This window comes from Platalea leucorodia (genome assembly GCF_965183815.1).
Source record: "Platalea leucorodia genome assembly, chromosome: 3".
NCBI lineage: Eukaryota > Metazoa > Chordata > Aves > Pelecaniformes > Threskiornithidae > Platalea > Platalea leucorodia.
In genome coordinates this window covers 126715159-126736340 of record NC_138825.1, presented here as the reverse complement: position 1 = coordinate 126736340, position 21182 = coordinate 126715159, and the positions used below count along the sequence as shown (strand labels likewise).

Here is a 21182-nt window from a genome sequence, read left to right as displayed (position 1 = left end):
ATCTAATCAAGGCAATAATCTGACTGAGACACAACTCTTGAGAGAGGAGCGTTGAGCAGGACCAAGGCCCCAGGAAAGCAGCGTGCTCCTTTTTAATTACAGGAGCTGCCAAATTTCTCTTTTCCAGTCTCCAATTAAATTTAGCCAGTGTCACCGGTGCCCTGAAGGTCAAGTGGAAATAATGAACTTTCTGCATTATTTCCTTATTAAGGAAAAAAAACCTGCCTGTGAGTCTGCAGCGGTGAAAGGAGGCGAGCCTGGTCCTCAGAGACAAGCCTCTGCTAGGAGTGGCGAACCTCAGGGGTTCGCCCCTCTGCAAAGCAACCGGTCCCTGGTACGGCAGCACCGGGAACGGCACCAAAACGACGCGCCGAAACGCTGCCTGGCAGCTGGGCTCTACTTAAAACTCATCTCTGGCAGCAGTGGCCTCCTGCCCAGAAGCTTCCTGGCGAGAGCCGCGGGTGCTATGCCATCGGTGCCTCACAGGGCCATTTCAAACACCGGGTCTTCTTAAATCCGCCACCGGCAGGCCTGGCCTTGGCAGCAGCAAACAACATTAATCTGTCTGCTTTGGTCGTAATTAATCCCCCCGGGGTACACTTCCCATCACAGCAAAGCAAGTCACTCCTCGGTGCTGTCTAGAGAGATGTAACCACCTTTAAATGTGGAAAATAACAGACCACATGGCTGCAGGAGGCAGTTTTTGAGCGAACATTCATTCTGCTAAGAGTGGGGGGCCTCTTCCCATCCTCACCATCCTTCCTTTTGGGGCTAGGATCGCTTCCTTGCCTCCTGCTCTGAGCTCCCGCTGTCTGCGGGCCGTGGCCCTGCAGCAAAGGTGAGAAATGCTTAAAGATTCACTGAGGCAGCCCTGTGACAGGCAGACTGCAGGCGTTACCTGCTCACGTTTTGCCCAAAGAAAAGAATTTGGAAGGCCGAGGGCACGGTTGTCCCTTGTCCTGCCATCGGCCGTGGTCAGAGCGAGCCAACGCCTGAGAGCAGCTGGCCTTGCACTCAGGACAGCAAACGCAAACCAACGTCTCTCACACACGTGTAATACCGCATGCAATATCCCACCAGCAACAGGCTGGATATGTGCTGTGCTGTTTTCTAGGCTCCTGTTTCATCCTCCCATACAGTCAGCAGGGTTTAATGCTTGGTAAATAAGGGAGGGTAAAGACCAGCAGCCTGAATGCACCCAGCTCTGGGGAAAAAAATCGCTGTGCGTCTCCGTCACAGCACAAAGCAATCAATCCAGGCACAGCCTGCATCCAACCTGTCCCCAAAAGTAGGTGCTTCCGCAGGAAAGGCAGGGGCTGGAGGCCGAGGGAAGCCCCCCCGGGACGTGCTCGCAGAGCCGGCGGGCCCAGGGCCACCCTACTCACTTCGTCCGGATGTCCAGGTCGTCGTGGCTGGAGTGGCACATCTCACTGAAGCGGGAGACAAAGAAGTCGTAGCTGCGGTGATAAGACGGGGTGTCCTCCTCGATGTTGGCAAACTTCACGAACTAGGAAGAGAAGAAAGAGGGGGTCAGCCCAGAGGGCACGACAACAAAAATATTCTTAAAATTCCTCTCCAAACCAGCAAACATTTGTGGGCTTCAGCAGTTAGGGATCCCTAATACGCAGCGCACACTAGTAACAGGACATATAATTTCCCCCAGCTTCTTTCCGTCCTCCCAGGCACAAAACCTGGCCAACATTTGCCAAACGCTGCTGCAGGGGTGAAAACAGCCTTGGAAACGTCAGCGGAGAAACCAATTGCAAGCAGGTTCTTAACCACATCCCAGATCTCGCCCGCAGCACCCGGCAGCACGAGGTCCCATCGCTCCCTTCCAGCTTGGCTGCGCCAACAGGCGCGGAGCTTGCCAGAAATGCCAGCTGACCAACGGATCTGGCTTTTAAGCTTTCAGGGAGAGAATTAAGGAGGAAGAAAGGATCAACATGTTTTCAAGCTTTCCTCTGAATTCCAAAACTTATTCATGAATAGATGGGAACAAAGGGTCAGGCAGGAAGGGGGAACCTCAACTCATCCAATCACGCTGGGAGGGGGAGCTTTAAAAAAGGAAAAATAAATAAAACCTCAATAGCACAAGAGCTGCCACAAAATCCACGGCTGGAACATACAGAGCATTCAGCCTGTATCCACCCAACGGCGGCTGGTGCTGCGAACGGACGAGGTTTATCCTTGGCCTGGGACAAGCGTCGTGCCACCAAGTCCCCGGGCTTTATCCTCCCGCTCGGAGCAATGGCGAGAGCGGCCGCTTGCCGAGATTTTAGGTAGAGAAATCTGTTGGCTGCTTTTGCGCTCCCATGCTGGGAAAGCTGAGGCTGCTTGCATGTGCATGCGAGGAAGGGAGAGGATGCTCCCTACCCAAGCGATCCCCAAAACCACCCCAGCTGTTAACTGGGCCAAGGCATCAGGACTGCTGGGTTCCTCTTCCAGCTTGGAGGACCTAAACTACCTCCAAGGGGTTACCTGGCCACCCGGCATTTCTTAGGGTGCTCGGCACCCTCTGGAGATGCCACGCTGCACGGGAACTCCTTCTTTACCCCAACCCCATCCGCAAGCTTTTCTCAATTCCTGCTTTCTGCATTTGCTGGCATCCAGCCCCGCCGGGAAAGCAGCAGGCAAAGGGCCCACCGGTGCCCCTCCGCAGCTGGCAAAGCCAGCCCGCCCGTCCCAGCGCATCACACAGGCGCTGATTAGCATGCACCCGCTGCGCCAGGCTATTAATAACGTCAGCTGCAAAGGCTGGCTCTGCGCAAGCGAAGGAGCCGGCTCAGCCCCGCCAGGAACTGCTCCCAGAGTGCAGGGACCAGCTCCAACTGATAAAACTCCTCTTACTCACCAGAAAAATGCAGGGCTGTTATATAAGAAACCTCTGTACCAGGCAGCACACAAAGTGGGGTTTTTTTAAGCTCATGGCAATTCCACGTGCAACCGGAGGTGAGGGCAGGATGCCGAGCCAGGAGCAGTAACCGGGCTCCCTGTGGCAGCTCCGGGAGAGCCGTCCCGAGCGTCCCGTGGCCAAGAAGCGTCGTGAAATAAAGGAAGGAAAGGGCTTCTCTGCAGCCGGTATCTGCAGGTATCAACCTCACACCCACGCGGAGGACGGCAGCTCGTTTGGTGCCATCAGGCAACCAAAACAGGACCACCTCATCGGCGCTCCTTAGGCTGAAGCTGTCGAGGCCCCGGGGGTTGCCAGCCCACCCATCCACGCCCTGCTCGCCTCTGTCCTCAGGGGACAGACATCCCCGCGCGGTGCCACGACGCCCGGTGACACTGGATGCCGCGCAGCCTTCACATCTGCCAACAGCTGGAGGTGGCTGCCCTCCCTGCATCCACTTGCAGCCTGCAGCCTCCGGCAGGGCCAGAACTTGTAAAAAGCAGCCAAGAACAGAGGAAAATCAGCCTCAAAGCCTCCTTGTTCTGTCAACGGGACATTTTTAGGACTCGGCCGCTTGCTCACGGACTATTGCATTTTTCCAAGACTTGGCTGCCCCTACAAGGGTGCTGTACCATGCAGCAATTACGGGAGGTGCCCCCCCCGGTCCCACTGCCCAGTGGCACAAAGCAGCCCCAGGACACATGGAAATGACCCAGCGAGAGCTGGGCCGACAGGAAAGAAGGCATCAAACCTTCAGGGAAAGCAATTTATTTTCACTAACGGGCACCGCATCCCAGCCGAAAAGCTGTTCTGCAGCTTCATGCCGTATTTCCACTGAGAAAACAATTTAAAACTTTGAAATGCAACACTATTTCTGTTGTTGTTTGAAGGGGTGAGGGGCTGGGCAGCTTGGAGCTCCCATGCTTGAGGCCGACAAGCTCCAGCTGAAACACGGCTGGGACAAGCAGGGAGCAAGCGCAGGGGAAATGCGAGGAGCGCGGCTGCCGTAGAGAAGCAAAACAACGTCTGGGAAGGGATAACGCTGTCACCTATAAATACATCAGACATAAATACATCAGAAGAGGAACATCAAGGCGGGGGAAGAGCTGTTTAAATGAAAGATCAATGTTGGTTCAAGGAAAAATAAAATGGGAATGACATCGAGCTCGAAATTAGATGGTTCCTACCCAAAGCGTGGAGGTTGCCCAGCAGCCTCCTAACGAGGATGAGAAACCAAAGTGGATTTAAGCTGCAGCTCCATATGTTCACCCTGGGGATTACAGGATGGGGTTATAGCGATCACGGGATGCTGGATTTCCGCTGTCGCCTCCAGCGCTGCGGCCGTGGAGCCCGGCGGGCTGGTCCCCGGGATCAGCCGCTCCGCAGCACGACGCCTTGGCTCTGTGCGAGGAGGGAGATGTGTTTCAGGCGAGATTTCACGCCGCGGAGAATGACTCACTTGGAGCAGGTTTCTATAAACAACCTCCTCCCGCCTTTGCCATCAGCTCCGTTATTGTGAAGACTGCTTGAGACAGCACCCTCTAATTAAGCACGAGCCTGAGGCACATTCCTCATTAGCAGATACAAGAAGAAGTGTCTCATTATCATTACTCACTTTTCTATAAAAGCCCACAAGTTTTCTGTGCTATTTGCCCTCTGAATGCCGCCGTGCTTGAGAAGGCAAAAAAAAGCATCACTAAACCATCATTCCTGATCCGGACTCCTCATTAAAACACTCGCTACTGATTCCTGACCGCAGTGACAGCAGCGCTAAGGAAACACCTATCCGTGGTCCAGGACCACCTCTCCTCTCCACGGGTGCCTGAACACGGGAGGTTTGCTCCGCACGGGCAGGGAACATGAGGCACGGCTCCGTCTTGCCTTGACCCAATGCGTCCCGCTCGAGGATGTCTGTGTTGGGGCCGGTTTGCTGAAGCCTCTGCCATGGCACCGTGAGCCCCTGCGGTGAGGGCTGTCCCCTCCCTGGCTCCATGCTGGCAGCTCCCGTTGAGGTTCAGCTCCACGCCACGTGCCGGTGGCCCCTCTGATGCAGGGCTCTGCTTGGGCACCATCCAAGGACCTGAGGAGCACCCAGAGAGCGGCCACGGAGAGGGAGACACTGGCTGAGTTGAGCTTTAAACCCTACCTCTACCCCAGGTCCCTCTGGACCCTGGGACAACCCCTGCATTTCCCAAACAGCTCAAGGGCTGGGCAAGGGGATATTGCATGCGTTTGCAGGCCGGGCTGTGCTGCCACACAGCGTGTTTTCTTAGCAAGAGACCCAGCTGCTTGCCACCGGGACAGATCCAGGCAGCTCCAGCACATCTCAAGAAGTTTGGACAGCAAGTGGCACCTCTCTGGTCTCCCACGGAGCCTGGGCCACCCTTGGGCAGAGGGATGTGGGTGCTGCCCAGAGACCCTGCTCCCATTGCAAGGGGCTTTCCCAGGCAGCCCCTGCAGCATACCCAGGGCTTACGGTGGCATCACCGCACTGAAAGGCCACGGTAAGCTGTTGTTGGCAGTGGGATTCGACTGAGGGATCAATCCTCCCGCTTCTTCAAGGGCTGTGCATTAATAGTTTTGCCAATGGGCAGCTCACATCGCTTTCAGCTGGGAGCAGTTAGCTGCGAGGGAGAAGGGGCCTGAAAGGTCTCCGCTCGGCCCCCCATGCCTCAGCGGAGGCGTTTACAGCCCCGCGGGTGGGACCGTGCCGGCTCCCGGAGGAGAGAAGCATCACGGGATGCAGTGCTACCCTGTCCGGGAGGCGTCAGCGGGAACACGGATACCGTCCCTCTCCCCGTCACACAGAGCAGAGAATTAAAGCTGAGCTGTCTATGCATTTCCCAGGCACTCGAGACTGCATCTGCCCAGTCCACCCTCCTGCCCACAGGGTGATCAGCTCCATCTAAACCCCCTCTTAAAAAGCAGCAAGGACAGATGCTGCTTGTCCAAGCCAAGCTACCAGGCACCAGCAGAGCCCTCGCAAGCCTGGGTGTCAGGTACACCCAGTGTTCCCAGTAAAAACCAGCAGGAAGGCCATGCACAAGTGGCTGCTGGCTGCCAGCCAGGATCAGTAGTTTGGATTCTGGGAGGACGTCACCCTTGTTCATCCATGCTTCTCCTTTCCCCTCATTTTAGGTCTGTGATCGACACATCCCCAGCCCAGCTAAGCCATTTATTGCAAGCGGCAGCTCTGTTTAAGCCAGCCCTTTTCAGAGCACAAAGAGCTCCAAAAATCCATGGGGATCACCTCCTAAGTTGCTCTATTGTCCAAAACCGCTGACAGCCTCCGTGTCCTCAGGCTCGTTTAGGAAAAGCTGAATTCAGGAGAGGGAAGGCATGGCAGCAGAGATCCAAGACCAGCGACTGGTCACAGACAGCAAACAGCAGGGACAGCGCGCGGGCAGCACAGCTGGGGTCTCAGAAACCTCAGGCGTGGCAGGACACAGGAGAGGAGACACCATAAATCCTCCCCTGCAGCCGTTCCCCATCCTTTCCCAACAAGGTTTCCTGCCCTAGCACTGTGCCGAGATGTGGGGGTGACAGGCAGGGTGGAAAGCCAAGGACAGGGTCAGCAGGGTGCTGCCGCCTCCCGCTGCGCTCCTACTCACCGAGTTGGTCCCCAGGATCTGCAGGTTGGGCTTCTCCGACTCCAGCAGCTTTGCTACCATCTTCAGGAAGCTCTCCACGAAGAGGTTGATGCTCTGGCAGTGGCAGGCCATGAGGAGCTGGTCCAGGGCCTCCATGGCAATGCACACGTACCTGGGAGCAGGCAGAGGCCAGGGTCACTCCCCGATAGCAGCGTGGGCCCGTGGCTATCCCTCCTCCTCCCCTCTCCCAAACCGCCTGGGTGCCCACCAGCAAAACGCCAACCTCCTGCCCTGACCAACCCAAGGAGAAAAATTTTACACCCAAAATACTCTTGGGATATTTTTAGATGGCATTGGCCGCATCTTTCCTCCTAGCGAAGACCCAGCTGCCCCAGGACCAAGACTGCCAGCAACACCTTGCATTTCCCCCCCCACCACCACTGTTTGTGGGCTTCCCCTGCCCTGAACTTTTTATCTTTTATCTTTTTTATCTTTTTATCCCATGAGGGAGCGCTGAGCTTTGTACAGGGTGAGCTCAGCATCAAACGCAGCCTTTCTCCCAGTCCCAGCTGGCCCTGGCCAGGGAGGAGGGACAGGACGAGAACACAGAATCAGACTGATGTGCTCCAGAAAAGCTCTGCTTAAATACAGAATAAAGCAACCCTGCAAAGCGTATTCACATCACCCCAGAAGTCCCTGGGGCGAGCAGGGTTTCCTCCGGCAGTGCACAGACCAGGATCACCTTGGCTCAGTCACTCAGTCTTGGCCCCGCGTGCTGAACAGGGACAGGGGAAGCCCAGAAGATGCTTCTAATACAGCAGCAAGACAGGACGCATCCATGCCAGGTCCTTGGGCCATGCAGGGGGCACAGCACATGCCTTCACCACCCCTCCCGACCAGGCCGAGCTCACCCACAGACCACCCTCCGGCAGCTGGCTTCGCTGCAAGCTGCTACGGCACATCTTCCAGGCTATTTATTAAACCAGTCCTGCGATGCTCCTGCCTCTGAGAGCGATGAATTTCGATCGGGTGCCCATTACGGAGGTGGCCAGATGCTTACACTGCAATTGCAGAATTTCTCAGGTGTTGCTTTGTGTTTCTAAGACGAATTGGACCAGTTGCTTGGAGTAGCTCTGGCAAAGCCTGTTCACAGGCTGGTCCTGCAATGCTTTCTGCACCAACAGCGTTTGGTTCATTACCAACACGGTGGCCGGAGCCCCTGGATGGGCTGCTTGTGCAACGACTACACTGACCTCCAGCTGCTGGTCGCCCACTGTGTGCGTAAAGCCCAGCAAAGAAGCAAATCCCAGCCTCTGACTGCTCTGAGCAGACTTTTATTCCAGCTGGAGTTGCCCAAAACACAGAAAAAAACAAAACTGTGATTGCAGCGAGTCTCACAGCTCCAGCTCTTCTTGCAGGACCTCTGGGGTACCCAAACACCTGACACGGACCCGGTACCAGGACACTGGGAGTAAAACAAACTTTACAGCTCCTTACCACCTCCCTTTGACTCCTGCTCTCTGCGCAGCTGTGAATCTTTGTACCACGGCAGCTCACATCAAGCCCAGATCTGCCACGGCCAAGAAAGCAGGAGGTGGCAAGCCCAGATCTCTCTGTATTGAGCACGATTCCTCCTTTAACCTCCATTTTTCGAGCCAGCTCCTTGCCCGGCTGGATTTGCAGCCTGGGTGGCACGCAGCAGCCACCAGCTTGTGCTGCAAGAGGGAAACCCGAAAGCACGGAGCTCGCCAGCAGCAAGGCGGGCAGCAGCCGCACGGCTCCTTGCACCAGCCCTGCCTGCGCGTTAGAGGGCAGCTGGGGAGGCAAACCGCCCTCTCGGGGGGAAAAGGAGGTGTCTGAGAAACCCTGGTTTCCAGGTTCCAGCTGGTAAAACACAGCAAGACCGATCCCTTCTCCTGAGGCCCCAGAACTGGTGAAATGTGGCTCCAGTCTTGAGTAGATTCTCTGGTGTCTTGTAGCGTGGTTGAGCTCACGCCGCAGCCTGTCCTTCAGACACCATTACAGCTCTTCCAGATACTGTGAAAATAAGCAGCCAGCTATTCCTGGATTTGTGAGGCTCCTACCCATCTGTCAAACTGGGTTAGAACTGGCCCAGAGGGAAAAAAAGGTATGAAGAAGTGGCCGACAACCAGCATGAAGCATCAAGCTCCTTTCTCATATGAAACAAGGCGGAAAACAACATTTTTTGCTCAGTATTATTGCAAGAGCACAGCTTCTCTTTTGGGGACAACTGGACACAGGCCACTAAGACAGAAAAGGGACGCTTGTGGAGTTGCCACCTCCAATCTACCCCAACTATCCTCTTACAGGTGGTGGGTTGCATTGCTGCAAACTCCAACAAGAACACTTTCTCCTTTTAGCAATAAAGGTAAGAAAAAGATGACACCCAACAGGCCTGAGATCAAGGCCACCTTCACCTTCCAGGCGGGAGAGGCACCTACGTGCTCGGCTGCTCTTTCAAAGCCCGGCTGCGGCGGAGCAAGCCCTGCTGCTCCAGCCAACACCGACCTACAAACAAAAGGTTGATCCAAACCCGTTTCAGGCATTTCAAAGTTAGACTTTGAAAATTAGCCAGTGCTCCAACCCAATTACGTGCCTATACGCACAGGCGGTGGAGGAGGGAATACATTCCCCCCCTCCACCCGCCGAGGCTTGTCATTAGATGTCAAAAATCTTTGAAAACCTTTCTTTTCCCAACATAGCAAGCAGAGCCTGTTAACAGCCGCTTAACCGCAGAACATCAGGCAGAGCTTTGAATGTCCTGTCACTCCCGATGACGGGTGATGCGGATGAGGCTTTGAAGGTTCTCCAACTTTAACACTTCTTAGGCAGGCTGCTGGCTTCTCTTCCCCCAGGATAAAAGGCAGGCTGAAGTTCGCACCACGAAGCTGAGCCGTGTTTGTCTGCCGCGGCTTTGTTCAGGAGACAACAAGAATCAATCCGGGAGCTATTTCAAAGGGAAGGAGCCCTCCCGTGCTCCCCCAGCATTTCTAATCAGGGCAGTCAGCTATTTCCAGGCAGGTGCTGCTCTCCTTGCAGTAAACATGGCAAAGCTTGGCTGGAAGCGACGCGGGGAAGAAAGACGAAGGGAACGGGGCCCAGCCAGGACCAGGTCAGCCGGACAGAACAGACACAGCAATCCCCATCCAGCCCAATGCCTCCCCATCACGTGCTCTCTGGAAAAGCATCACCGTAGCTCAGTAGAGATTTGCATGGGGTGCAACACACCCAAGCTTGTCCTGAATAACCCCCAGCAAGCTGCAGCCAGGGCCACCCTGTTTAGCTGCTTGCCCACACCTAGCCAGGCTTCCATCTGGCTCTGGAAGAGCCACTGGAGGCTTTTAAAGGCCAGGAGGGTGCCACAGGCTCCTGATGATGGCCCGGAGGGATGATGGCATTCCTGCTGCTGGGGACAAACATTATACACACGCAGGCTCCTCAAGCACAGACAGCATGATGCCAGGGAAACACTACGTGACTCCCAGCTTGCCTGGTCCCTTGCAACTTTGCAAGGAGTTTGCACATCCCTGCGTGCTCCCATGTCTCGCTTTCAGAGGCAGAACATGCTCAGGTCTCTCTGCAGTGTGCTCATAGCTTCAGGACACCTCGGAGCACGCAGGACCTGCGTATCCCACACATCCTCCCCCTTGCCTGAGCCCCCTCTACTATCTAGTGGCCCATCGTTACGCCAGTCACCGGGGTGGCTGAAACAGCCTCCCACAGCCCTTACCCATATCGGTGCCGGCTCACGTCTCGGATGAGCCGCTCGGAGAGGTAGGCACCGATGCGATCCAGCTTCTCTGGGGCAGACAGGGCATAAAATGTCAGCTTCTCCATGTTGGTCTTCACCAGCCCATCCTGAAAGAGAGCAGTGCAGGGGTGTCACAGCCTCACACCCGGACCCGGCAAACATCAGGAGCATCTCTGCAGCAAACCTTGGCAGCGATGCCAGAGGTCCGGAGCACGCCAGTCCCGTCCCAGTGCTTCCCCACACCTTGTACACCAGGGAAGGCAAATGAGGATTGCATTCAGCCTCAGCTGCAGGCTCTCTCATGCAGCACAGCCAGGGGTGACCCCAGTGCAAGTCTCCCTCGAGCACCCCACACTATAAATACGAGAACCGTTTGCCAGCCCCTAGCAATGCCCCAGCACCAAGGGGGACGGGGGCAGACAGGGACATCACCACCTCCAGGCTGCTGAGGCCAAACGACACAAGTGTGCCAAGCTGCCAGCCCCAATCGACAACTGCGGTGCCTCCTCCTCTCCGCGTGGCTCGGCAGCAGCCTCCTCTCTTGTTCAGCTTTGCTGCCAGTGCCAGGACAAAACAGGCGCTCACCGCCTCCCCAGGTAATCCCAGCCCCGCTACCCCCAGGCAGGAGCCCCTTTTCCACTGCCTTCGCCTCTTGGCTGTGAAAAGGAGACGGAGGCCAGATTTGGGATGCTCCGGGCGCAGCTGGCAGGGCATCCTCCATCTCCAATCCAGCAAGGCAGCAAGCAAGGCACCAGCTTCCCCACACCCTGGAAGCATAAGCAGCTTTTGAGCTTGAAAGCCTGGTTGAGGCCCCAGGAGACCCCCGCTCTTAGAAGCTGCTTTCCTTATCCTGCAAAGAGAAGGACGAACGCCTTCAGATCCAGTCCCCCATCCTCCCATCCATCTGTCCTCGGACGGTGCATCTGCCCGGCACCTCTGGGAAAGGAAGCCTGTCCCTCCAGGCCGATGTAGCTGGAGGAGCTGCTTCTGTATTTCTGCTCACAAACAGGCTTTAAAGGAAAATCCAACCCTCCAGGCATGGTTATACGGAGTCAAAGCATCACCCGCCTCCCAGGAGCTGTTTCTGGGTAGGTCAAATCACGTCCCTGCAGCCCGAGCACCGGAGCTTCGGCGCGTGAAGCACCGGAGCTTCGGCGCGCGAAGCAGCGCCTCGTTTACCTCTGGGTCCTCAGGGAAGATGTTGTCGACAAGTCTTTTGTAGCGGGGACGCAGGGCGCCGCAGCAGCCGCACACACCTGGAAGAGAGGAGACAGAGCTGGTCAGCAGGGACAAAATCCTCAGCTCCAGGGCAAACCCCTGTGTGGAGGTGCCTTTGGTGGAAGACATAGCCTTGGATTCAGTAGGGAAGAGGACAGGGCACCAAGCTGACGACATCCCAGAGTTTTGCAGCCAGAAAAAACAAGGGAAGAAAACCGCAGCTGAGAGGCAGGGAATTGGCTGGTGACCAGCATCATTTGACGTAGGACTGCAGGGTTATCTGCTTTTCTCACCCAAGAAAGCAGTCCCCAGAGACCCAGATGTCCAAAGTTCCCCTAAATCTGGGCCTATTTTGCGAGATCCTCTTTTGCAGATCCTCAGCCCAAGAGCTCTTTCCTCCGACCGCTCACCCGAGGACACGCTGCTCACACCCTGCCCCACGCTCCCCATGGAGCCAGCAGCGATAAAGAGAGCGCAGGCTGCTGGAGACAGCAAGACAGAAAAAGAAGAGACAGCATCTTATGAAGGCTATGAAAGGAAAATGCCTTTCCCTGTTTGCAGCTCCAAAGTGAGCTGTTGAGAAACACCAAACACCTTCGACTGCCTCCCTACCTTTGGGCTGCCGGACTGTGGTCGCTCTCCCCCGAGGTGGGCACCAAGCGACCTGTGTTTGGCAGGACACCGACACAACCATACCCAGCCCCTCTTTTTGAGGGGCCTCACACGTGACAGCAGCTTGTCCCTGAGGCACAAGCCGTGCCCCGCGCAGCCTCACCGAGGGCCAAAACCCCTCGCAGCAGCGACTCTGCAGGCCAGCGAACGGCGGGCAGCAGCCTCATCCCAACTCAGAGCGGAGCAGTTAGCCCTAGCCACCAAACATCCCAAACGTGGCAGCGATCCCCTGCTCCGCTTTCAGGGAGCTGCCGAGGGAGGAATCAATCATTTGCAACCTGGATATTTCTCCCTGTGCCATATCGTGTTTCTCAGGGCCGCAGCACACCCTCCGCAGCAGCCAGGGATCCCCCCGTCTTCGGCTCGGGGATGGCCGGCGGTCCAGGCGGGCTCTCGAGCATCCATCGTGCTTCCACACGCACCAGAGAGTTCAGCGTCCATGGGCACCGGCACCCCGATACATCCCCCTGCGAAAAGCTGTACCAGCACTGCCCTGCCTCCTGGCCACTGATGAATATCCACAGAGTTTGTTTATTTAAAAAAAGGGGAAAAAAAAAAAACAGAAAAAGAGATTGTTGGACACGCTACCCTCCCCAGAGCCGCTTTGCATGCCAGGATCCCCCTGCTCCAGCACAATGCATTTTTTCCCTGGGGCATGGCGTTACTCGGATGCTGCACCCCACGGAGCAGACGGGTGTCAGCCACCCCAAAGCACCGGCCTTTGCGAGCCTGGGGAAGCGTGAGTAATTCGGGGCCGCTTTTTGGCAACCGCCGCCAAGAAGCAGGAGCTGTGGGGGGACAAAGGCTGCGCCGGCGGGAGCCGGCGACCGCTCCCGCTGGAACGCATGAGCTCACGCCTGCTCGCGCCAGCTCCCGGCGCTGGCACCGCTCGCTTCCTGCGATGTGCTCGCTCGCTTCCTGAGCGCGTCGCCTCCGGCGGCGGGCGCTCACGCGGGGGAGGCTGCCGTTTGCTTCGGGGTCCCCTTTGGGGTCCCCAGACCCAACGCTGCGGTGGCAAAGAGCTCCTTCCACCCCTGGTGCTCTCCCTGCAAACCCCTCGCACCTTCCCGCTATCCAATATTTTATTTCTCAGTCTTGTATCTCCTGCTCTCCCTCCTCCTTTCTCAGCTGCCTTTGATCGATTTTGCTCTTTTTCCAAAGTACCTTTAATCTGACCTCTTAATAAATTCTCGTTTGCCATTCACACAAACGAGCGTCTGATGATCTCCTGAATCCTCTTAATAAATTCCCCTCGCCCGGGACGGCCGAGGCGGCGTGACTTATCTCACCTTGCCGGCCCACACGTCCCTGCCGGTGTCTCAGCATGGGCCCTGAGCTGTCCCTGCAAAATAGCCGGAGAGTTTCCCCGTAAGCGATCCCATTAGCCGGGGAGCCAGGTCCCCTCCACCTCCCGCAGCCTCCTTGGTAATTATCTCACCTCCAGAAACGTGACTTTAGAGTATTTTCAGGATTAATGCACATTCCTAGCCCTGGGAGAGGAGCAAAGAGCCCAGCCACATTCCCAATCCACCACCTTCATCCTGATGAATGAAGCTGAAGAGCAGACGCAGCACGGATCCCATCAATAATAATTGCATAATTAAATCTCATGCCTTCCCTCTCACCTAACACGACCTCTTCTTCCAGAAGGAGGAGATTTTTTAAGGTCTCACCTAAAGAAAGCAGCAGCGGCAGAGAGACAAAGACCCGAGGCGCCCGCCAGGAGAGGGGACCCGGGTGACCCCTCGGCCCCACGGTGTGGGGGGACGAACACAGTCCAGACAGGGAAAGCAGGAACGTTGCTCAACCCAAAGCCACCTCAGGCCACCGGTGAGCAGGATCCCACCGTGGCCCAGCAGAAGGACAGGGCTTCCTCCAGAGGAGACTCTCTGATGTCTAGTGAGAGGGCTGAGCTCCCTGCAGCAGGGCACTGAAAGGGTCTCGCTTACTCTGCCTGCATGAAACCAAGAGAAACTTTCCTTCCCCAAACCCCTGCCTTCTCTCGGTTTTGCCCAGCCTGGACATGCACGGGCACAGACAGGGAGACTGTAAATGCTTGAAAAAGCAGAGTAAAAATGACACAGACCTCAAGGAAAAAACAAGGGAAGATCTTCCTCTATTCCCCGCCGCCAAGGGCTCTCCAGAGAGCAACAAACCCAAGTCTGGTCCTGATGCCAGGGCTGAAATCAGCCCTGTGCTTGGTCTCTGTGGGACCCCCCAGCCCCCCACAGCACCAACCCCTAACGCTGGGGCTAGCAACGACCCCCCCAGCCAGGCTACCCGACAAGGGTCTCAGACAGACATTTCTTCTTCCAGACACCGGTTTCCTTTAGCACCCACCACACTGACCCCATGCACCTTGTGCCCTTGCACCAGCCCCGCAGCCACAGCTTCGGCCCCGAGCAAGGCACCGACTGGCAGCAAACCCCTGCCGCCGCAATGCATTCCTCCAGCCCAGGCTGGCACAAGGTATTTAAAAAATAGAAAGATGACACTGAAGGTCACCAGCAGCCAGAGTGGCTTCCCCATCCCAGGAGATCCAACCCAGCACCCTGGGGAAAAGCAAAGCGGGGAGAAGGTACCTGCTCCGGCCACGTGCAGCATCTCCCAGGAGCAGACAGGGCCGGCGGCACACAGCCGCAGCGCGGGGCCGAGAGCCCAGGTAGTCAAAGCCATCGCGTCCGAAGCAAACCGGGGGGCTCAGGGTGCCGGGTACCGCTCTCCTCCTTGCCGAGCGGTGGCCAGGGCCGGCCCAGCGGCAGCATCGCTGCAGGGGATGCTCAGCCGAGCGGGAGCAGGCGTTTAAATAAATAAGGGAGCTTTCAGCACGGCTGCTGAGTCACCGAGGCGGCTCTGATGGCAGCTGGGAACGGCGCTGGCTTTGCTCTGCCGGCGTCTGCACCGGTACGCGGGGGCGGCCGGGGAGCTGGGCATTTCGGAGGGCCCCAGAGAGGGGGGACGGGGGCGGTTTTTCAAGGTCCCTTGAGCCCAAAGCTCTCCCGTTCGGCACATGAAGCATCGCTCGTTTGCGGGCAGCGCTAACAAGGGGGAAGGCTCGGCAGGTCGGAGCCGACCCCGAAACAGCATCCAGGGATGCGACAGACACGCCAGCACAGACCCGCACGGTGCGTCACGCTCTCCTCCTGCTGGCAGCCCGCCACTGTGGGAACCAAGGGCATGGATTTTCTTAAAGATCACGTAAATCAAGGCACGGAGGAACGTGACGCAACCCTCGCCCTATGGAGGGAATAAGGGGGGAAACTCGGGAGCAGCATCAGCTCCCGCAGGTACCCATGATATGTGTGTCACCTCCGTCTTGCACCCACCTGGGACACCCCAGTGGCATTTATCGGGCTCTTCACTGCCACTCTCGGCTGCAGCAGGTCACATCTGCGCTCTCGCCGGGGGCCAAAGCGAGCCAAAAGGGCCTTTTGCTTTAACAGCTCAGCTCCGAGAAAGTCGATCTAATTGGGGATAATTGCGGTCTTTCAGTCCCAGCGACCGCGGCTTGCTAGCATAACCCCCGCTTAGCTGCTCCGATGCCGACATGAGCCCCGAGGCTTTCCAATAAACTTATTGCATGTGTTTCCAGGAAGGGAGTTCACCGGTACCAGTTGTAACTGGGGTTTTTGGGATCGAGTACGGCCAGCTGAGAATGGGACACAGGCCCAGCTCACCTCCCGAAAAAACCGCGCACTCTCCCACCGGTGCTCTGACCTTAAGCCTTTCCTCGTTAATCCCCTCCCCGTCCCCATTTTAACGGCATCCTGGCAATAAGCACGGCTGGAAAACCTCACGGCCATATTATTCGAGGCCTGGAATTTACTTAATAAGGGCACTCCAACTGATTGCAAATAAATCTTAATTAAATCACGCAAAAATCCCTCACTAAACCTAATATCCCATGAAGGTCGCTCTCTCAACCCCAAGCAAAAACACCAGCCCGAAAGTAGGGGGGCTACCGCCAGCCCAGCATTGTCTTCGCCCGAGGCCCGCGCCGAAGCAGAGACCTTTCCCTAATCTGCTCAGCAAAATCTCATTTACGCAGCTGATGCGAGAGTCTCCTTCATACCCATCCTCTGACTCCCTCAGCACTTTGGCACCCGGTGGGTGAGCCTGCCCGGGGAAAAGGATGAAATCTCCCTTCTGCGCGTTGGAAATGTCACTGAGCGATATCCACGTTGGTCCGGAGAACCATTAGTCCTATTTTCCATCCGCCCCAGGGTGGGCAGAGGGATGGAACGAGGAGTCCCAGACCATGGGAAGGGAGAAAAAAAGATCAGGGAAGGCAAGAAACAGGCGATGCTGGCAGGGAGCAGGGAGGGACTCGGTGCCACCAGGGATGGAAGAGATGTAGGGCACAACTTGCAGATCCCTCTCCTCCCCGAAAGCCGTTCCCAGGGAAAAGTCCGGAGCCATAAGCAAGTGTGGCTGGGAGCTCCCCCGAGGGAAAGCCTCGCTCAGGTGCTCTGCTGAGCTTCTGCCACCGATTTAAGAGGCAGAAAAACCCACATTAAAATCCAGCTTCTGCGCCAGCCAGCCTCCATTTGCCTCCACACCACCACAGAGCCAGGGCAGATCCCAACGTAAATAAATCGGCACAACCCCACGGGCCGGCAGAGCTGTAAAGCAAGCCAGTAAATCTCTCTCTAATCGCGTTTAAGAGAGCCAGACGCACTGGGTGCTAATTAAAACCGTGGCCCCATGCTCTCCTCGCAGCACGCCGTGCAGGGAAGGGGGCGAGGACAGCAAGGTGCCCCGTGCCCTGGCAGGGGGAGGCAACGGCAGCCCCCGAGCCGGGAGGGGAGCCGGATCGAGCAGTTCAGATCAGCGCAGCGCAAAGAAGAGCTGTTGGAAAAGAGCAGCCATGAAAACACAGGGGACCCTGAGTGGCTGCATTAAACCTCTAAGACCTTTCGTGGGGGAGGCAGAGGTGGGGAGGGGGCCGAACCCAGCTCACCCCCGCAGCTCTGTAATTTGGAGCAGTGTCCTGATGTTAATTAATAGTTCCTGACCTTCTTGAATGGTTCAGGCTGCACGGCCACGGCTTGTTCCCTTCCCTGCTCGTTAATCACCGCTCACCCAAGTGTCCTTCAGTAAGAGTCAGCATCTGCAAAGGGGGTGTTATACAAGCTGACAGCTCATCTGCGAGCAGAGACGCTTTCAGGGACGTTGCAGAAGACCCAAACCTCCGAGGGCAGCACAAGCCAGCACCGATCACAGGGAGCCGCCTCTCTTGACGCCGGCGCGAAGGGACAGCGAACTATTTCGAGGCACCGACAGCAAAGGAAGAGCAGAGACGCCCAGGAGTGGGGAGCCAAAGCTGCCGCTGCCAGGACGTATTTCTCATGTCGCTGAGTGGGATGGACAGGAGCACGCCGGAGAGGGAAACGCTCTCCCAGACGTCGCCTGCAGCCCGCTCGGAGCCGTCGGCGCAAAGCCTTTTAGCTCAGCAATTAAATTCGCAGCTTCCCCCTGGCACTCCTCCACGCGACGCTCTCGCCTCGCTTCCACCGACGCAGCCGGGGCTTGCCGGGGCAGACGCCGCGGCCGGGGGGAGCGAAGCGGCTCCATGCGGCGCAGCTCTGTGCTGGGGCTCCCCCCAGCCCGTGCAGGGACCCCCCAAACGGGAGCTGCTCCAGAGGCCGAATCCATGCTGATGCCAGCATGCCCGAATCCCACCTGGAATTGCCCAAACACGCTCCCTCCCATCTTCCCCCCTTCCAAACGCCGACAGCTTGAGGCGCACAGGCATCAAATCCAGCTTTAACAACTCCGTGGTGAGCGGTGGGACAAATCAGCCCCGCTGCCAGCTTACACCAGTGATGGATTCAGCCCTCCATTATTTACACTTCACTGCCGGGCCGAGCCTGCCGCTCCAACACCACAGCGCGCGTGCAAAGCTTCAACAGCAACCGGATTAATTAATATTTCACAGCGGTGATTAGACTCGGGCATTAAGACCACACCAGCCCTTTTGCACGCAGGGGAAACCACCCATTAAGGGTAGAGCTGCGCGCCGGGAGGTTTGCATTACGTACCTGGCACGCCGGCAGCACCGATTTGAGGGGAGGAGAAGGGGAGTTAAGCGCCTTAATGGGTGCCTGGTTTCATTATACAACGCATGGCAGAGGGAAAGCTGGAGGGAGGAAAAAGCTTAAATAGCAGGAAATTCACTCAAACTCTGGCCTCGACACGGCTCCTCGATGCGAGACGTTCACCAGTTGTTGCGTGGACGTGGTGTGTCTGGTCCGGACCACGTAGGTGGGGAAGGTCTGACGGAGGCAGTCGTCTACCCAGCATCAGAGCCGGCCTCCCAAAACTGCTTAATTAAGAGCAAGGGTCATTTTGCAAGCCCAGGGCCGTGTCCCATGCAGCACAGAGCCGGATGCGATGGAAGGGCCAAGGACACGGGAAGGCTTGCAAGTTTGAAAGGTTTTTAGAGAAAAAAAAAACCCATGCAAACTCCCCACCCTATTTTGCATGCTCAACAAAAAACACAATAAGGACCTTTGTGAGATGCTGACCGCACACGTTTCTCTGGTTTCCTATTTCCCCAAGATACGCTCCCTCAAAGCCCATGGCCAGTTTCAGTTTCTGGCAGAAAATCGGACCGAACACCCTCATTTACAGAGAGCCAGAAACGTGATGGGACCGGCCACGGCCACGCTTTCTCTCCAGCCTTTCTGGGCTGTTGGCAGTCCCTGCAGAGGGGGAGCAACCCCAGGACCCAGGGCAGAGCTACAGCGCTGCAAAGGGCTCAGCGGGGAGCGGAGCATCTCTGGAAGTGCATTTTCTTGTGCAATTACTGATTGCGCAAGCAATTACCAGAGCCCTTAAGTGGTTGGGCTTGATGAGGTTTGAGATGACCAGTGCCAGCTCCTGGCCTGGCACAAGCCCCTCTAGTGCTTGCTCCAGGCAGAGGAGTCCCCATCTTCACTGCAGGGATCAAATCCTGCCTGGACACGGTAACACCGTCTGGAAACGCACCAGGAAAAAAGCCCTGGACTCGGCCATGGCCATCGAGGTTTAATGCAAACCCTTAAGAGAGCCGTGACCAGGTGGCTCAGGAAAGCCCCCAGCGCTGCCGGCACCACAAACAGCCCCTTTTCCACTACGAGCACTGAATTAATTTGCAGATCATTTAGTTAAAAAGCATAGAAGAAAAAAAAGCCAAAAAAAGAGAAGCTTAATTGCATTTCACATTCCCCTGCTGAGCCATCCAGTCCCACCGAGCGCTATTTATTTAGCGCAAAACCCATCCGCTTGTGCGGCTGCTGGCTGTGACTCAGTGGCACGCTGGCAGCCCCAGACGGCTCGCAGGGACCTTGCTGGCGCCCACCACCGACAACGCCTCCTCCCCGGGTAGCCGAAAAACCTCATTTCCCCTGCTCCAGCTGCTGCTGGAAAAAAAACAAAAAAAAGGGAACCTTCTCTATTTCCAGCTCCGCTGGTGTAGGAGGAGACAGCTCGTGCCGGCGACCAGAAAGCGAAGCGAGGGAGCGTGGAGGAAATAAACTGCGGTGAGCGGCTACGGGGCCGGACGGTTGGGATACAGCTCCCAAAGGCTTGCTGCCGCAGCTCCGACGCACGCTGCCTTCCCAGCAGCTGCCAAAAGTTTGGGGGGGACTTGCAGACTTCCCACCGGGAACCTCCCATGGAAATGTTAACCTCATCCCGTCTCCGCAGCTCCCTTGCTCCCCACTCTCCCTACAGCCGTGTCCCTGCTCCTGGAGCGCTTTCAGCCCAGCGAGCTCGCTCTGCCTTCTGCACATATTTCTGAATTAAAGCCTTGCCTCCTGGAGACGGCAGGGAAGCAGGAAGGTTGCTGGTGGCTGGGTACACAAAGCGCTGGGCTTCCCCTGCAGCCGGGGCCATCACACAGCCCCCGAGCGTGGGGTAACCACGCTCTTTTGCCAGCCAAAGCCTGATAGCAGCACCCCAGCTCCTGCAGCGCGGAATCTCCTGCGGAGCAGCTAATCCCCAAGCCAGGCTCAGGACAGCGAGCTCCCACCGAAGACGGGGACACCGGCCTGAAGGTTCAGCTCACACAACTGCCGTTTGCACGACACCAGCCGTCCAGGCCAGCACAGCCGTGGTCAAAGCTTAGCTCTCCTGTTTTCACCGGTGATGCAAAAGGAAACCGAACTCCCCAAAACGGGTGCAGGTCCCCAGCAGCCCTGCTCCGCGTGCACGGCCACCGCCACGGCCCCGCACCACGAGCCGCGAGTGCCCGGCACAGCCGTGCCGACCACGCTGGCCCTGCCTCGCGCATGCAAACGCCAGCTCAGCGCAAGGTGCCAGCGCCGAGGGATTGGAGGGGATGAGCCCGTGCCCCCCATGCTGTCCCTCTGACCACCTCCCAGGGAGGCAGCAGGTCTCCCCCACAACGGAGCAAGTGTCCACGGAGAAAAATCCATCCTCAGTCACCCATCTAACTCTTCCCCCAGGCCAAGAGACAGTTAAAAGAGAGATTAAAAAGATACCAATAATCCTGTGCATTCCTAATGCACCTTTCATCCAAAGTATCCCACAGAGCTTTCCAGCTCCTGGATGCTTTCCAGGACCACGAGCCGCAGCAATGCCTGGCCGTGAGCGCTACCAGGCAAGGGACGAGCCTGGCTTTATGTCCTCAAAGTCACATTCAGGTCCCCAGAGACGCTCTGCCTGTCCCCACCCTAAGGAAACGCCGGGTATTTTGGAGCAGGGGCTTCCCCAAGACGCTAATGGAGGTGTAACCTGGGGGTAAGAGGAGCTGTGGCCCCAGGTGGCATTGCCATTCCCCGTGGGCAGGACAAGCTGGCCACTGAGCCAGGATCCCAGGGGACAACCAGAGCATGTCACACCCCTCGGGTCACATCATTAAAGTGACACCAGAGGGGCTGGCGGGGCTCTTGGGGACCCACGGCTCAGCTCTCCCCAGGTTGCAGAGGGGCCGGGATCCCCTGCAGTTCCGCGGCAGAAGGGATTATTACGTGCTCCAGGCTGCTGCAAATTGCTCAGATAATGACAACAGCTCCCTGCAAATTCCTGCTTGCCG

General features: G+C 57.0%; 1 protein-coding gene across 2 annotated transcripts in view; it reads right to left on the bottom strand.

The window, feature by feature from the left end:
* Positions 1 to 21182, bottom strand: part of EFR3B (EFR3 homolog B) — a 47470-nt gene that overhangs the window by 14633 nt on the left and 11655 nt on the right. For both annotated transcript variants that reach the window (XM_082306688.1, XM_082306689.1), the window contains exons 3-6: positions 11432 to 11508; positions 10232 to 10359; positions 6502 to 6652; positions 1386 to 1507 (exon numbers count right to left, since the gene is read on the bottom strand). In XM_082306688.1, coding sequence (XP_082162814.1) covers positions 1386 to 1507; positions 6502 to 6652; positions 10232 to 10359; positions 11432 to 11508 — 478 coding nt within the window. The remainder of the gene's footprint in view (positions 1 to 1385; positions 1508 to 6501; positions 6653 to 10231; positions 10360 to 11431; positions 11509 to 21182) is intronic.